This window comes from Gavialis gangeticus, unplaced genomic scaffold, assembly GCF_001723915.1.
Source record: "Gavialis gangeticus isolate Ggan-Ray unplaced genomic scaffold, GavGan_comp1, whole genome shotgun sequence".
Lineage (NCBI taxonomy): Eukaryota > Metazoa > Chordata > Crocodylia > Gavialidae > Gavialis > Gavialis gangeticus.
In genome coordinates, this window is record NW_017729013.1 from 8,836,682 (window position 1) to 8,850,645 (window position 13,964).

Here is a 13,964-nt window from a genome sequence, read left to right on the forward strand (position 1 = left end):
CCAGCGGGTGGGGCCAGGCGTGGGAGGGAGTGCCGTGCCATCATGGGCACCAAGGGAGGTGCTGCAGCAGCATGGAGTTGTGCCCCCCTACTGCTGCTGTGGGTGCAGAAATCTCAGGGGCACATGCCCTCTCCACCCCCCACCATGTTGCCTGTGCCCCCCATCATGCATCGCCTGTGTCCACATCCCCCCTTCCCTACACACTGGGGGGCTAGGGGTGGGGGAGACATGTCCATCATCTTAGGCTCCACTCCAGCAAAAAATAAAAGTTGCCGTTTATGTACTGAGCTTTGGGAACAGTTTTCCAAGCAAAACTGGATCCTTCAACTAGTTGCTGCACCATAACAGCACTTGCCAGTGCTGGTTTCTGAATGGGAAATTTGGCTCCATCGAATGGTTGAGAGAGCTCAGGTTGGTGTAGTGGAGTTCATCCTCCCAAAGTGATTACCGACCAAGCAAATAAAAGAGGCTAGGCATTAAGGCTAGATTTTTAAAGATGACTAGAAACTATAGCGAGACAATTCCCATGAAAACCAGTAGGAGCAGAATCTCAATCATCCTGTTGGCTCTGCCTAAAGCTATTGCACAAAAGGGATCCATAAAGTCTGAATGTACTTATTAAATTCAGTCCCGGAGCTGTTTACCTCAGAAACAGTGATCAAGCTGACGATCCAGATTTCCTTATGGTCAGCCTAGGTAGTGCGGCTGTTGGGAAAGAGCCAGAACGGGAATCCCAGCTCCCAGCCCTCAAGATCTATGAGGTTTCAAACCTAAACCCAAGTTTCTCAGCTTTGGTCCATCACTGTAAAGGGCCGCAGGCCCCAAGACCCCAAATGTGACACCTGCGAACTCTGGGCTTGTTTCATATCCTGACTTGGACTCCAATTTTGAAATTTTGGCTTAATGATTTGAAGTAAATTTTCCACTATCCTACTTCCCTACACTTTGTGTGGGTATTTGCAAAGGGTCTGTGTGCATTTGAAATCAAGATCTGAACCCACTTCTCAATTAGGTGGCAGGCTATTGGGAAGGAATAAGATTTTAGCTTCATCCCTTTGGGACTCTCTTGGCCCCTCACGGATTTTTTTTGCACTGAAGGGGTCATTCGTAGGTCTGAAGCTGCTTGATTTCCAACTGCATGAACTCTGTCCTTGGGCAAAATCCCCATGATCTTCAACAGTGGCTGCATGAAAAATACTTCTGGGTTTCATGTGAACTGACTCAGCCAGAATGGTCGTGACCAATCTATGTGTCTAATGGAGCAGGGAAAGCACCCAAATCTGAATGGTGCAGTAAATCCCCAATTCTCTGGCTTTAATGCTAACTTGTAAAACATGTCCAGAGCCACTGACACTTCCCCTTTCAAAATGATTCTGTGTGATCCTGACGCTCATTTGCACTGTATGGAGCCAAGAGAGGCCAGCTCCACAAGCCTTGGCAATCCCCTTGGAGCCGTTAGTTATGTTCATACCAAGCATCTTGCAGTGCTTTACAGGAAAAGGGAAAATGAAGAGGAAGTACGTGGCCTAATTGTACAGTTTGTCTACGGCAAACTGGCAGAAGGAAGTAGGCCAGAAAGGGCGTGGTAGCTGTCAGTTTAAAGAGTGTAATGATAAGCCTCATCAATGTATTATGGGGAGAGGATGTGAATAGGATTCAGTGGAGCTAAACCCAGCAAGGGGATTCGAAAGATGAGATAGGTGAGAAACTGAAGCAATGGGTGAGGAGGGGAGGGGAAAATGACTTCAAGACTGACGGTTATGGGCCTAGACCAAAGATTGCTGAATTCTGCCCAGCGTGTCCATGGGCTCTCACCTTCTGCATCGTTCCAGTGTATTTTTGTTTGGGGCTCTGCTTCCTCATGACAAGAGCAGCCTGGTCATGCAGATTTCCTCTTAATAATAGCACAAGCCACAGTGGTCCTCACCACCGTTTCCCAGCATAGCCCATTAGCACCTGAACTCTGCATTTTGATGCCATGTGGCATGTCACTGATTTGCGCAACAATGGATTTGAAACGGTCACCCGCTGGCTTTTCAGCTTGGGAACCCTGGCCACCTGGTGGCCTGTTAGCCATTCGAGCTGCCTTGTGAAAAAAAGCCAGCTTGACAGGAAATGCTTCCTCCCTGTTCTGCTACTGTTTTTCAAAAAGATGCTCTGAACTTCTTCTTGGGGCATTCGGTGGAGGCCACAAACTGAATGTGTGTGGCATGGCAAAGCCTTTGGACCGGGTGTAGAGGATGGGGAGGTGAAGAAGGCAGTAGAGTTTAGACAATGTGGTGTGACCGATGCAAGGTGAGTGCTTCTGTGCTGGTAGCTAAAGCGCATGGTAGTGCAGCCTGACCTTGTTTGAGATCAGAATTACCTGCCGGGAATGCACTGAAGTCCTCGCTGCTTCCTCAGTTTCACAGTTATGCCAATCAGAGCATGTCTACTTTATGCTGTTTGTAGGTAATGAGCTTCTGTTCAGTGGGCATGCATATGTGGCTGCTGCTACCATGCACTGGACTTAGACAGAGGAATTTGGGGCTGTTCTAAGTCAAAAGGGTCTGGGATGGGGCAAAGGAAAGCCAGTGAAGTGCAACCAGTGTGTGGCTCTCACATTTTGCTTGTTCTTTAGAGCCTGACCGTATTTGCTGCCCTCTCTAGATCCGCTGCCCCCTCTGATTAAAATTCTATTTTTCAAGTAAAAATTTAATTAAAAATATATATATTTAAATTTGAATGTGTGACATTTGAAGACTCAGCCGGTGGTTTGCGTGCACCGGTGTCCCACTATTCCAGCATGAAAGGGGTTAATTTTCTGGGCACGTTGGATTGCAACAGCTAAGGAATACAAAAATACACTGTATTAAATCAAGATAGTCTTTGCATCATTCACGTAGAACTCAAGGAATTGCCAGGATGAATATGAATAGCATGGGATGCTAATGTCTCTGCAAATTAATGACGCTCGTTTACAAAAAAAAAAAATGACTGACGGGAGTTTTATTCCTCTGGAATAGTTAAGAACATAATCATGTTTGTTACAGCAGTGTCCTCCCCTGCCCCTGAACAGGAAGAAGGGAGCCATCAAAGACCAGTCTGGTGATGGTTCTCTTTTAGCACCATTCTTTGAAACCCCCAGTATGATTTGGGGGACTTTGCTACATCCAGAGTTCATCTCTGCATGAAGGTGGTTTGGGGTTTTAGGTTCTTCCTGGCATCCAGACCGTATCAAAGGAGTGGGATAGGATTTTTCCCATCTAAGCTGTCAGCTCAGTTCTGACCCAGGTCAATCATGACTGAACATCGTTAACACCTGGCAGCTGCTGGAGGGTCTCACTGCAATGACAGTTTGATCTCAGTGCCATTCTTACTGGAACAGGTGTCCACATTGCAATTTGCCCTGGCAGGCACAGCCAGGACAGAATGGCCCCAGAGGCTGAATTGCCTTTTTGCCTCTAATGATGATCTTGCAGGATCAAAGGTTAGGTGTGTTGGCAGAGCAGCATAGGTGTCTGGGCTGGCTGTGTCCTGGGGATAAAAAAGGACCTTCGCCTCCAGGGCCTTCCAGTTGGCATCTCTTAACAGTACAGATTTCAATTAAAAATACCTAATCTGTGCAAATGTCATTGTATGCAGCTCACCTTGGAAAGGTTCCAGGCTGGGTCTGCCTGGTGGCACATTCAATAGATAACCTGTGGGAAGAGGAAATGGTGAGTGTTGTATGTAGGGAGGACTCTGTATCTGAAAAGGCTACCTTTTCTTGTGCAGAAGAGCTCATTTAAAAGGCTACTGTAGCATCATGCAGCAAAGACTGCTCCTGTAGGAGTCCCTGGCAGCAGGGTGCCCAGTGATACCCCCTGGGAGACAGCTCCCAGTAAGATAGGGAAGGGCCAACCACAGGAAGTTCCTGTAAAGAAAGACTAACTCAAACTAAAGACAACTATTAACCAGGGGAAGACAAGGCCTGTAGTAATGACAAGGAGGATCCCGGGGCTTTCTGAACCCCTCCTGGATTGTCAGCGTCTTCAGTGCAAGAGCCAAACTTTTTTCGTCTGTGGGCAAAGCCCCAATCACCACAGGGATGGGGCAGTCGGGAGGATGGACTGCAAAGCACTGACTTCTCCTCACACTACCCATTGGCTCCTTCTCTCCTCTCCCATCACACTGGGTATTTAGCCTGGCAATCCAGTCTACACCACAGAAACTGATTGGGTTAAGACAGATCTGTATGCGGCAAGCTGACATTGCTGCTGGCTGCTACCCATGTTATACGTATTCTGCTAATCTAGGAGCTAACCTACATGATCTTTATGAGGATTATATGCTCCCAGGAAGACAACAGGCCTTTACTGTGGAGACTGATACTAATGGGCTGGCAAAGAAACTCGGAGCTGTCTGTGAATGTGTTATCAGAGAACTTTGATGTTTATCATCTTTCCTCTGTGCCAGTCTCATGAAGACTACTGCAAATCAAAATCCCTACAGCTCATAAATTAAAAATGTAAGAGACTTAATTATCAATGTGACTCCTCTCTGGAATGGTGATGAGTTGGAGGCAGGGACTGAATCTGGAGATGGGGAACATCTGGCAATACAGAATAATTTGAACATATCGAGAGAGAGGGTAGGATACCTGTAGGCCAAGAATGGAAAGGTGGCCAAATTTTAAAAAGTAGGAGCCAAGACTCGTTGGTCCATATACAGGGGCCATATACATACAGTGTTTTTACGTGCGCCTGTGACCAGGACACTGGAAACCAACATTGTTCATGTGTTGATTAGTCATAATTGAGCCCAGTGCATATTGGGGTGAGGGTCTAGTCCTGCAGGATGCTGAGGGATTATTGCTGAGTACCTTAAATTCTTAGTGTCCTTACACAGAAGATACCTCTCTGGAAGCTCATGCCTGTCAGTTGTCTGTTTACTCAGCTTGAAACCTCCTATGTGTGGAGCATTTAAAAAGATGGTTACAAAAAGAGAAGGTTGGTCTTTTGACTATGAAGTGCTGGACTGGGTTCCAGGTTCAGTTCCTGACTCTCCACACTCTCTGAATGACCTTGAGTGAGTGACTTGCTTTCTCTGGACTTCAGTTTCCCATCTGTAAAATGGAAATACAAAAACCTTCCCTTTCTCCCATCACTTTAGGCTGCTGGTTTTTACAGGCAGAGACTACCTGCCTCTTCCCGTGTGTTTGTATAGTGCCTGGCACACCGAGACCCTGGTCTCACCTGGGGCCTGTGGTGCCAAGACATTAATTGAGGTGGCCAGTGTTGTTTTGTCTTAACTGACCTAAAAGGCTCTTTCACTTGATTTTGCTGCAGGGGCGGCTCATCCTGTCCAACAAGATTGCTCGCACCATTGCTTTTTTCTACACTCTGTTTCTGCATTGTCTGGTCTTCCTGGTAAGTATTTAGTCCAAGAAAAGAATTGCACCCTTGTGCCCCAGCCAGCCTCGTCACCATCTACACGTGCGTTGCTGCGCACTAAAGAACTCTGCCACAGAATAGTACTTGTGTTTACAAGCACTAACCTGCAGAAGAGTTGATTAGTTTCCTGAAGCCTAATAGGGCTGCACATGTTGATGGTGAGACTTTACTGCAGAGTTAATTAGGCAGCTCTGCAGTAAACATCTCATGTAGATGTGCCCTATATGAACTACTATGTAGTGTAGGTATACATAGACCATCTGCAGATACTTCCTCAGCTTGATGAAGGGTGTTTGTGCCCAAAAGCTGGCTAAGAAGAATTTTTCCAACTATTTGAGTTGGTCTAATAAAAGATATCGGATTTACCCAAAGAACCTCGTCTGCCGCTATACACTACAACACTGTTTGGCTTTCCTGTTGGATCAGTTTGCTGGATGCAGGCATCTGGTCCAAATACATCATGGTTAAGCTGGATGGTTCTCTGCTCACTGCAAAGACAAAGAAAGTCTCAAGTGGAAAGATCTCTTGTGCATAGGCCTTTGTTCACAAATAGATTCCCCTCCCCTTCCCCCTTTTGTGAATTTCAGTTATCCTAATTTGGAGGCCCGTTGTATCTTATTTCTGGAATTACAGTGTTTACCCAGTGGAGAGAAAATTCTGCTGTTACTTGAGAACAAGGCATTCGCAGCAGATGTGGAGGTCTCTTGCCTGTATTTGCAATGCCATTGTGCTTGTCAGTCAGTCTTGTTATAAAATTTCTATTTACGCCATTTCTCTCCTCTGCTCTCTTGCAAAATTTCTGGGGGTCTATTTATCATTGCTAGAAAAATGCATCAATTTTTAAACAATGAGACAAGATAAAAGACAAACAAATAGCATCAATATTTCTAGCCAGAGCCTGTCAGAGTAAAACCAACCTTCAGTTATCTCGTGGGGAGGAGAGCAAAGAAAATAAAAAGTTAATTATCATTAAACTTTAAAACTCTTAACCTAAAAAATTAGGCATAAATATTACATGGATGGAATGATCTCATTCTCATGCAACTGAGAAAGGCCCCAAATTCAAATTCCATTGACATTTAATGGGCTTTGGATCAGGTACCAGCTGCAGACACTTAATAAGAAGCTACATAAATTCTATGTCTGATCCACTTCCACAGTTGAAAAATGTCTCTCCTACTAATCTAAGGAAACAAAAAGGCCTTCACCTCTTCCTAACTGTCTTCCTACCCTCTTTTGTGAATTTCAATTAACCCTAATTTGGAGGCCGACTGAATGGTACTTGTGGAATTAGTGTGTTTCCCCAGTGACAAGATAATACCTTCCTACAATTCACAAAGCCATTAACACATGAGCTTCAGCAGCAGATGTGCAAGATCATCTGCCTGCATTTGCAGCCCTGCTGTACATTTCAGTCAAGCTGGCCGTATGTTCTGTTTAAATCCATTCTCCTTCCTCACCCCCATTACACAACATATTAGTGTTAAATGGCAGGCTGTCAACTATATTAGATTGTATGTCTGAAGTCAGAGGGCCAACAAGATGTCTGCAGAGGTCATCTTCTGAATGACAGTGGGTATCTGCTATGGCTAGAAACAGCCCCTCTGTCAACCAGCTGATCCCTTCAGGAGACAATCAGATTGAGGGATACCAGTCAGAGGCCCTGAGCTTCCATCATCTTCAATTGGATTGGTGCTGCTTGGCAGTTCAGACCCCCGCCAATTTGCAGGTGAATCATGCTGAAAAGTTTAATGAAGTGCAATAGTATCACAAAGGAATGGTTCTCCTAACCATTCGGCTCTTCTACACTAAGTTGGGCTCCTCCTCTGGTGGTTGTGTCTTGAGTGAAAGTTGCGTGTTTGGTGGTGAGCACAATTCTATCAGCTTGTTACGTGGCTGGGAGCATGCCTTTTGTGCTCCTCAGGGGTCTTGTGTACACCTAGTTTCATAGTTTCTAGGGTCAGAAGGGACCTGAACAGATCATCAAGTCTGACCCCCTGCCCTGGGTGGGTTCATAATGCCCCAGCCAGATATCTATCCAACCTCCTCTTGAAGACCCCCAAAGTAGGGGAGAGCACCACCTCCCTTGGGAGCCCATGCCAGAGCCTGGCAGCCCTAACTGTGAAGTAATGCTTCCTGATATCAAGCCTGAACCTGCTCTCAATCAATTTGTGGCCATTATTCCTTGTTATCCCAGGTGGTGCCCGGGGCAACAGAGCCTCACCTATTTTCCGCTGGTAAGTTTATAGATGGCCACCAGATCCCCTTTCAGCCTTCTCTTGTGGAGGCTGAATAGATTCAGGCCCTTTAATTTATCTTTGTAGGGCCTGGCCTGCTGCCCCCTGACCATGCAGGTGGCCCTCCTCTGGACCCACTCCATGTTGTCCACATCTCTCCTAAAGTGTGGCGCCCAGAACTGGACGCAGTACTCCAGCTGCGGCCTGACCAGTGTCGCATAAAGGGGAAGGATCACCTCCTTGGACCCACTTGTGATGCATCTGTAGATGTACAACAAGGTGTGGTTAGCCTTACTGACCGCTTCCTTGCATTGGTGGCTCATGTCCATCCTGGAGTCAACAATGACTCCAAGATCCCTCTCAGCCACTGTGTTGTTGAAAAGGGTGCTCCCCAGCCTATAAGTGTGTTGCAGGTTCCTTCTCCCTAGATACAGCACCGTGCACTTGTCTGCATTGAATTCTATCCTATTCTCATCCGCCTACCTCTGTAACCTGTCTAGATCTAGCTGGATTCTGTCCCTCCCCTCCAGTGTGTCCACTTCTCCCCCATGTCATCAGCAAATTTGGACAGCATGCTTTCCTCGCCCACCTCCAAGTCACTGATAAAGATGTTGAATAGCACAGGCCCAAGGACTGAGCCCTGGGGGACTCCACTGCCCACATCCAGGTCGAAAACGACCCATCCACCACCACTCTCTGGGTGCAACCATTGAGTCAATTTGCTGCCCATCTGTCTGTGTAAGCATCAATGCCGCAGTCGCCTAGTTTGTAAATCCTAAACTGCCTTTGGCAGGAGAGAGGTGCTGAGACACTCGGCTCAGCCACGTTGATGGCGGTTCTGGCCATACACATCAGGAAAAGAATTGCAGGTGCCTGTGTTGTTTTTCCATGAGAAAACTTAAATGCCTTCAGGCTCTCAGGCATGAATTGTGGCATTTAGGAAACTCAGCTGCACCATGCAGCTTAAGTGCCTTTTCAGATCTGCCTTTTAGTTCCTGCCAAGTATTGGGGGCAGTTCCAAAGGATACAGAAAGCATCACCATGCAAAACATTCCTAATTTGTGGGACAAAATGGTGGGGTGGGGGAAAGCTCTAAAATACTGGGAGGGGAAATTGAAGTTTCTAGTTAGATTCTGCATATTGGTGATGTATTTTCATATCCTAGCCATGGTAATGTAACTGCTGTACTGCCACACAGTTCTTCCTTAGCGTGTTTTTCAAATCATATATTGAACAGTGTTATACTGTCTTTACAAACAAGTATGTACTTGCCATTCAACTTGGTCCATTGCTAAGTACATCTGACTGGTTTTCTGAGATAAACAGTGATGTTTTCAAAGGTTGCGGCAAACTTCTCTTCACCAAATGAGAAGGACTAACTCCACATGGTTTTATTACGCAAGATAGCATTTCAGAAAGATTTAAAGGCAGATTATACTGGAAAAAAAATGACAGTCTGCTTTCTGCATGGCCTTCTACAGAGTCTGATGAAGTGAGCTTATTAGATATATACTTTGATTAGTCTATAAAGTGCAAATCTACCCTGTATTCTCCTTGACTTCAGACAGCTAACTATGTCTCTCAGCTATTGATCAGAGTGTAAATACAAGGTGGGACTCCTGTTACAATGGGAAACAGTTAATTATATTTCTCATTTTCCCCAGGTCCTCTACAAAACTGCCTGGACTGAGAGCGTGGGAAGGGACTGTACTGCTTACTGTGCTAAGAAGTATGTATGAAAACAGAAGGATTTGGTACAGCCTAGGATTTCAAGAGTCCCATTCCTGAGACAGCGAAAAATTGATTTTTATAAAAGAGTATTTTATTTTGTAGTGACATTTCCAAAACATGAAAGTGTGCAGATCTATTCTGAACAGTGCGCTCTGGTCCCTGTGACTATTTAGAGGCACTGCCAGTGTCTTCAGTGACAGAAACGGTTCTTTCCTGCAAGGGAGAACAGGAGTAAGAACAGTTGAACACAGCTCAGATGTTGAGCTAGATTTTGTTATTTCCTGTTGCAGCAACAGGATTATTTAAGATTCAGTTCTGGCTCCTCATTCAATGAGAGGAAATTCAGTTGTCGAGAGGCAACCTGTATTTGATCTGGGAAGAACAGTTTAGAAATGAAGATGCACAAACCAGCCAGCTCGGCTTTAGGCAAGGGACAGACATTACACGCAAACCAGCTTAAGTGATCAGAAACCTGTAACAGAATAGATGTTCAGTGCACACAAACCAGTTTGCAAATGGCTGAAATCGTTTCGAGATAAACCTGGTTGAATGTAGTATCAGACTTAACTGATTTGGGTCAAACCGGTTTATGTAATGTCTGTCCCAGACCCCTTGCTGATTTAAATTAAACCAGACTCCCCCAGTATCCTGGCATGCTCTCTGGGCTGGGCGGGGCTCTCTGCTCCACAGCAGAGATGGCCCCTCTCCTCTGCTCCCTGGCTGGAGCTCAGCAGAGACTGCAGACGTCTGCCTGGCTTCCCCCTGCTCCCCCACTCCCCTCACTGCTCCCTGCTAAGCAGGGATTCCCCCCTCCCCTCTGCCTTACACAGACATCTCTCAGCATTAGCTAGCAGACCACATGCTGGCTACTGTCTGTGCTGTGGCAGATGGGACAAAGGCAGAATCAACAGGTAGCTGGTAATGTCCCTCTGTTGTTTTCTTAATAGTGTGATAAACACTGTGTTATCAATTCCCTGCTGGGCTGCTTGGAAGGCAGGGGGAACCCTCCCTAATCAAAGCGTCCTGCCAGGGGGAACCTCCCTAATCAGAGCATCCTGCCAGGGCCTGCCACTGCTTAGCACTGGCCCCTCAGCTTAGCACTGTGGAAGGGAAGAGAGGGCTGCTCTAGCACCCACTGGCTTGTAGCCTGAGCCACTACAGGCATGTGCCTGCATTTCTTCAGTCCAGAGCAGATGTCTGTACAGTTACAAACCAGTTTAGCTTAGCCTGCAAAGATTGAATCAATTCAGGCTCAGGCTTTTTGAATGTCTGTCCCTAGCCCCAAAGGCCAGGCTCTGTTGGCTGGGTTGGCAGTCAGCACATTGGATTTGAGAGCCTCTAAGCAAGACCTGCCAGTCCGCAATGCCATGTGTATGGAGCAGAACCACAAAGCCGATCAGTTTTGAAATGAGTGAGGAATGACAATCAGAAAAAGGACTGATATATTTGCATACTGGTGTTTTCAGTAACTAAGGCCCCAGTACTGCAAGCCAGTAATCTTCTCTTCCTCTCATGTAAAGAAACTGGTATGGATCTGGCCCATGATCTGTTTTAGTTGCTCTAACTTCAGGAATTTCTTGGTATTACAAAGATCCTATCTTTGTAGCAATGCTTGTAGCCAGTGTTGAAATGCCAGTCCAGAGTTGTACTGAATTCAGAGTATTTTAGGCTTGGTGATTAATTCTTCAATGTACTTTTTCCAGGTATGCTGATCACTTGCACAAGTTTCATGAGAATGGTGACAATGGCGACATGTGGCAGTGAAAGCTGGAATCAGCTACCACTGAAAGAGACTTCTAATTCCATCAGTATCTTTTCGGCTGGACCAATCCCTGACATGACCATTGCGCAAAAAACTTGAACCTTCTGACAGCTTATCTCTACCTTGTGTAACATAGAGAAGCAGTGAACCCTTCCCCATCCAGATGCTTGCAGATCAGATGCAGAAGTTATAGAGAACCTTTGCAGGACTTAGTGATAGGCAAGCAGAGCTCTGATGGAGCTGTGGGACTTGCATCTCCCCTTGGGTGAGGGTGGTATTCGAGTCCTCCTGGAACTCCAGATTATGTAATTGTGGAGAGTTCATCTTCCCTTCATTCAGCTAGCTGAGCAATTTGAAATGTATAGATCTTATTGGCCTTTGCAATCTTTTGCTGCAAATCCTATAGTTAAATATTTACTCTTCTGAGGTCAGTTGCCCAAGATGGAAGGTGACTTCCCTATGACTTCTGTTGTATTTAATAATTGAGATTTTTTTTCAGTGTGGTAATTTGCATTTCTTAGGGTCCTTTGGATCCCACTTGAGATGGCTGCCAAGTAGAAGCAGTCAGTCTTATATAGGCCGTATTGAACTGGAGACTTTGGCTTTAACTCACTGGATATTTAGGATATAATTGACATAAGAGAAGTGTTGCTATTAGGTATGGAGCTATGTAAAAGTGCAGTGGACTCTCTCTTCCTGATTGAAATATTTTTGCTATGCAGCAGTTGCTTTGCTGCATAGACTATATTAACATAATTCAAGAAGATACATGTCTGAAGGATGAATTGGCCTTTGCGGGCACTGCAGCATGGATGTGGGGTCTGACCTTTCTGGGCTGCTGTTCCGTTTGAATGAGTTGGTTACCAACAGTGGGGTATCTGGGGAAATGGTAAGACAAGGTCTGGATTTAGTTGAGAGATGTCATGGCAACATCTGGTTTGGAGCACTTGTAAACTCCTGGTAGCGTTGCATAGTCCTACCAAAAGCTGAGCATTCTCAGCTTGTACCAGCTTCTCTGGTAAGTGAAAGTGCCCATTACATTTTCAGAGTTTTGGCCTATAGTTAGTTAGCAAGGTGCACTCGCACTCAGTTTAAAATTATTTTTGTAGACTAGGATAATATTACTGCTTTAAACTTAGCGTTGCAAAAACATATCTATCAGCCCATGCTGTTTATAAGCATACGTCTATTTGCTATGCAGTCAATGATAAGCTTGTAGATGCCAGGAGCAATGAAGGTCTATTTATAGTCACTTTAGCTTGTAGAAAAATGCAAAATTTTCATTAACTACAGTGAAGGATAAACACACACAGACCAAACCGCGTTTATAGACAGGGGAGGGAGAACCAAGCTTTTCTAGATGAAGCACAGGGTGCTGCAGGGTGTGATTTCAACCAAAGTGGTTTTGCAGATGTAAATCACTAATCTAGACATCTTGTTCCATGTAGCGTGGGACTTGCACCCATGAGTTACTAGGGTCAATACTGTTTACGCCATAGCAGGGAATCTGCTTTTCCCTTCACACACTTATACTAGTGCAAAAGATTAGAGACAGAACTGGGGGGCTTTAAAAAGAACAAAACCCAAAGTAAACAGGCAGTTCTTTATTATGAAGCTGCAGGGCTGTCTGAGCCACAGCATCTTGTTTGCTGTCACCCAACTTCCTCTCTTTAAATAACTCAGTGATGAGCATTTCTTCTCTGCGATCACTATCAAAACAGCCTGTTTGCTGTAAAGATTTGTATCCAACTCAGGTCCATGCTGTCTCTTCAGACCAATGCCTATCAGCCCTTTTAGAAAAAAACAAGGCAGCCTTATCTGAAAGGACTCTGTGGTTCTAGAGATTACAAACCCTATCTCTGAAGGCCTGATTACATGAAGGTGGAGAGCACCTTCCAGCTCTCCTCACTGTTGGGAAGGTATAGTCTAGTGTTCAGCTTTTTCAGGTTTTCCTAAAGAAATTCTGGGCTGATTCTTGCATCTCAATAGGTAACACTCTCCCTTTACATGTAGTAAATGGGTGTTTTGTGGTACCTGTGGAAATTGGTAGCTAAAAGTGATCTTGATAAGAATGGGCTCTGTGCTAAGCAAGCTAATTTGTTTAAGTAAATTCGATTTTCCCTAGGAAACCTTGTTAGAAGTTATATTTTGCATGATAGAATTGCAGAAGTTGCTTAGCTGTTGGCATATGTAATCTTCCATAAAGTACTTCAAATACATATTACTGAGCTATGCAAGATGTGTGATAAAATAAACCTAGATATGCAGCAAAACTGAATGTGTTTTTCTTCATTTGTTTTTTAAATGCATCCACCCATACCATCCTAAGCAATGTCTACCTCCTGTCCTGGCTACAGTAGGACAAAGCTTGCAGCTAATACTAGAAATTCAATGCAATAGCTTGAGTAACTGATGTCTACCACAGTTGGAAGGAACACACCCTCTGCCCTCAGCCATGTGAGAGACTTGATCCCTGCTGTGGAAAGGCCAAGGCCTCCTGCAGTTGTGATTAAGTATTCTTTGTTGCATATAGACAGGAGGCAGCAGGGATATGAAATTAAGTTAAAGGGAAAAAGGAGTTACCCACCCAGACCCAGTTTTTAAAGATTTTTTTTAAGTGCCCATGTAGCTGAATGCCCTTGTTAGCCAGAGGAGGGGGCTCTGCACTTGCCAGGATTAAAGCTATAATGAGCCATGTTTTGGTGCTTCCACTTAGGTCAGGGTCAGGGTGAGCTCCAGCACACAGATCAGGGTGAGCAGGTCTAACACAGACCCACTGGCTTTCTTGTCTGGTGATCAGGCCGTCGATAGCAGCTCTTC

At 45.3% G+C, this 13,964-nt stretch overlaps 1 protein-coding gene across 2 annotated transcripts in view; it reads left to right on the forward strand.

Annotated features, from left to right (window-relative positions):
* CUX1 (cut like homeobox 1) overlaps positions 1-13,422 on the forward strand; it is a 549,359-nt gene extending 535,937 nt beyond the window's left edge. For both annotated transcript variants that reach the window (XM_019511460.1, XM_019511459.1), the window contains exons 21-23: positions 5,310-5,390; positions 9,316-9,380; positions 11,086-13,422. In XM_019511460.1, the coding sequence (XP_019367005.1) occupies positions 5,310-5,390; positions 9,316-9,380; positions 11,086-11,146 (207 nt within the window). In that variant the 3' untranslated portion in view covers positions 11,147-13,422. The remainder of the gene's footprint in view (positions 1-5,309; positions 5,391-9,315; positions 9,381-11,085) is intronic.
* Positions 13,423-13,964: the final 542 nt, after the last annotated feature.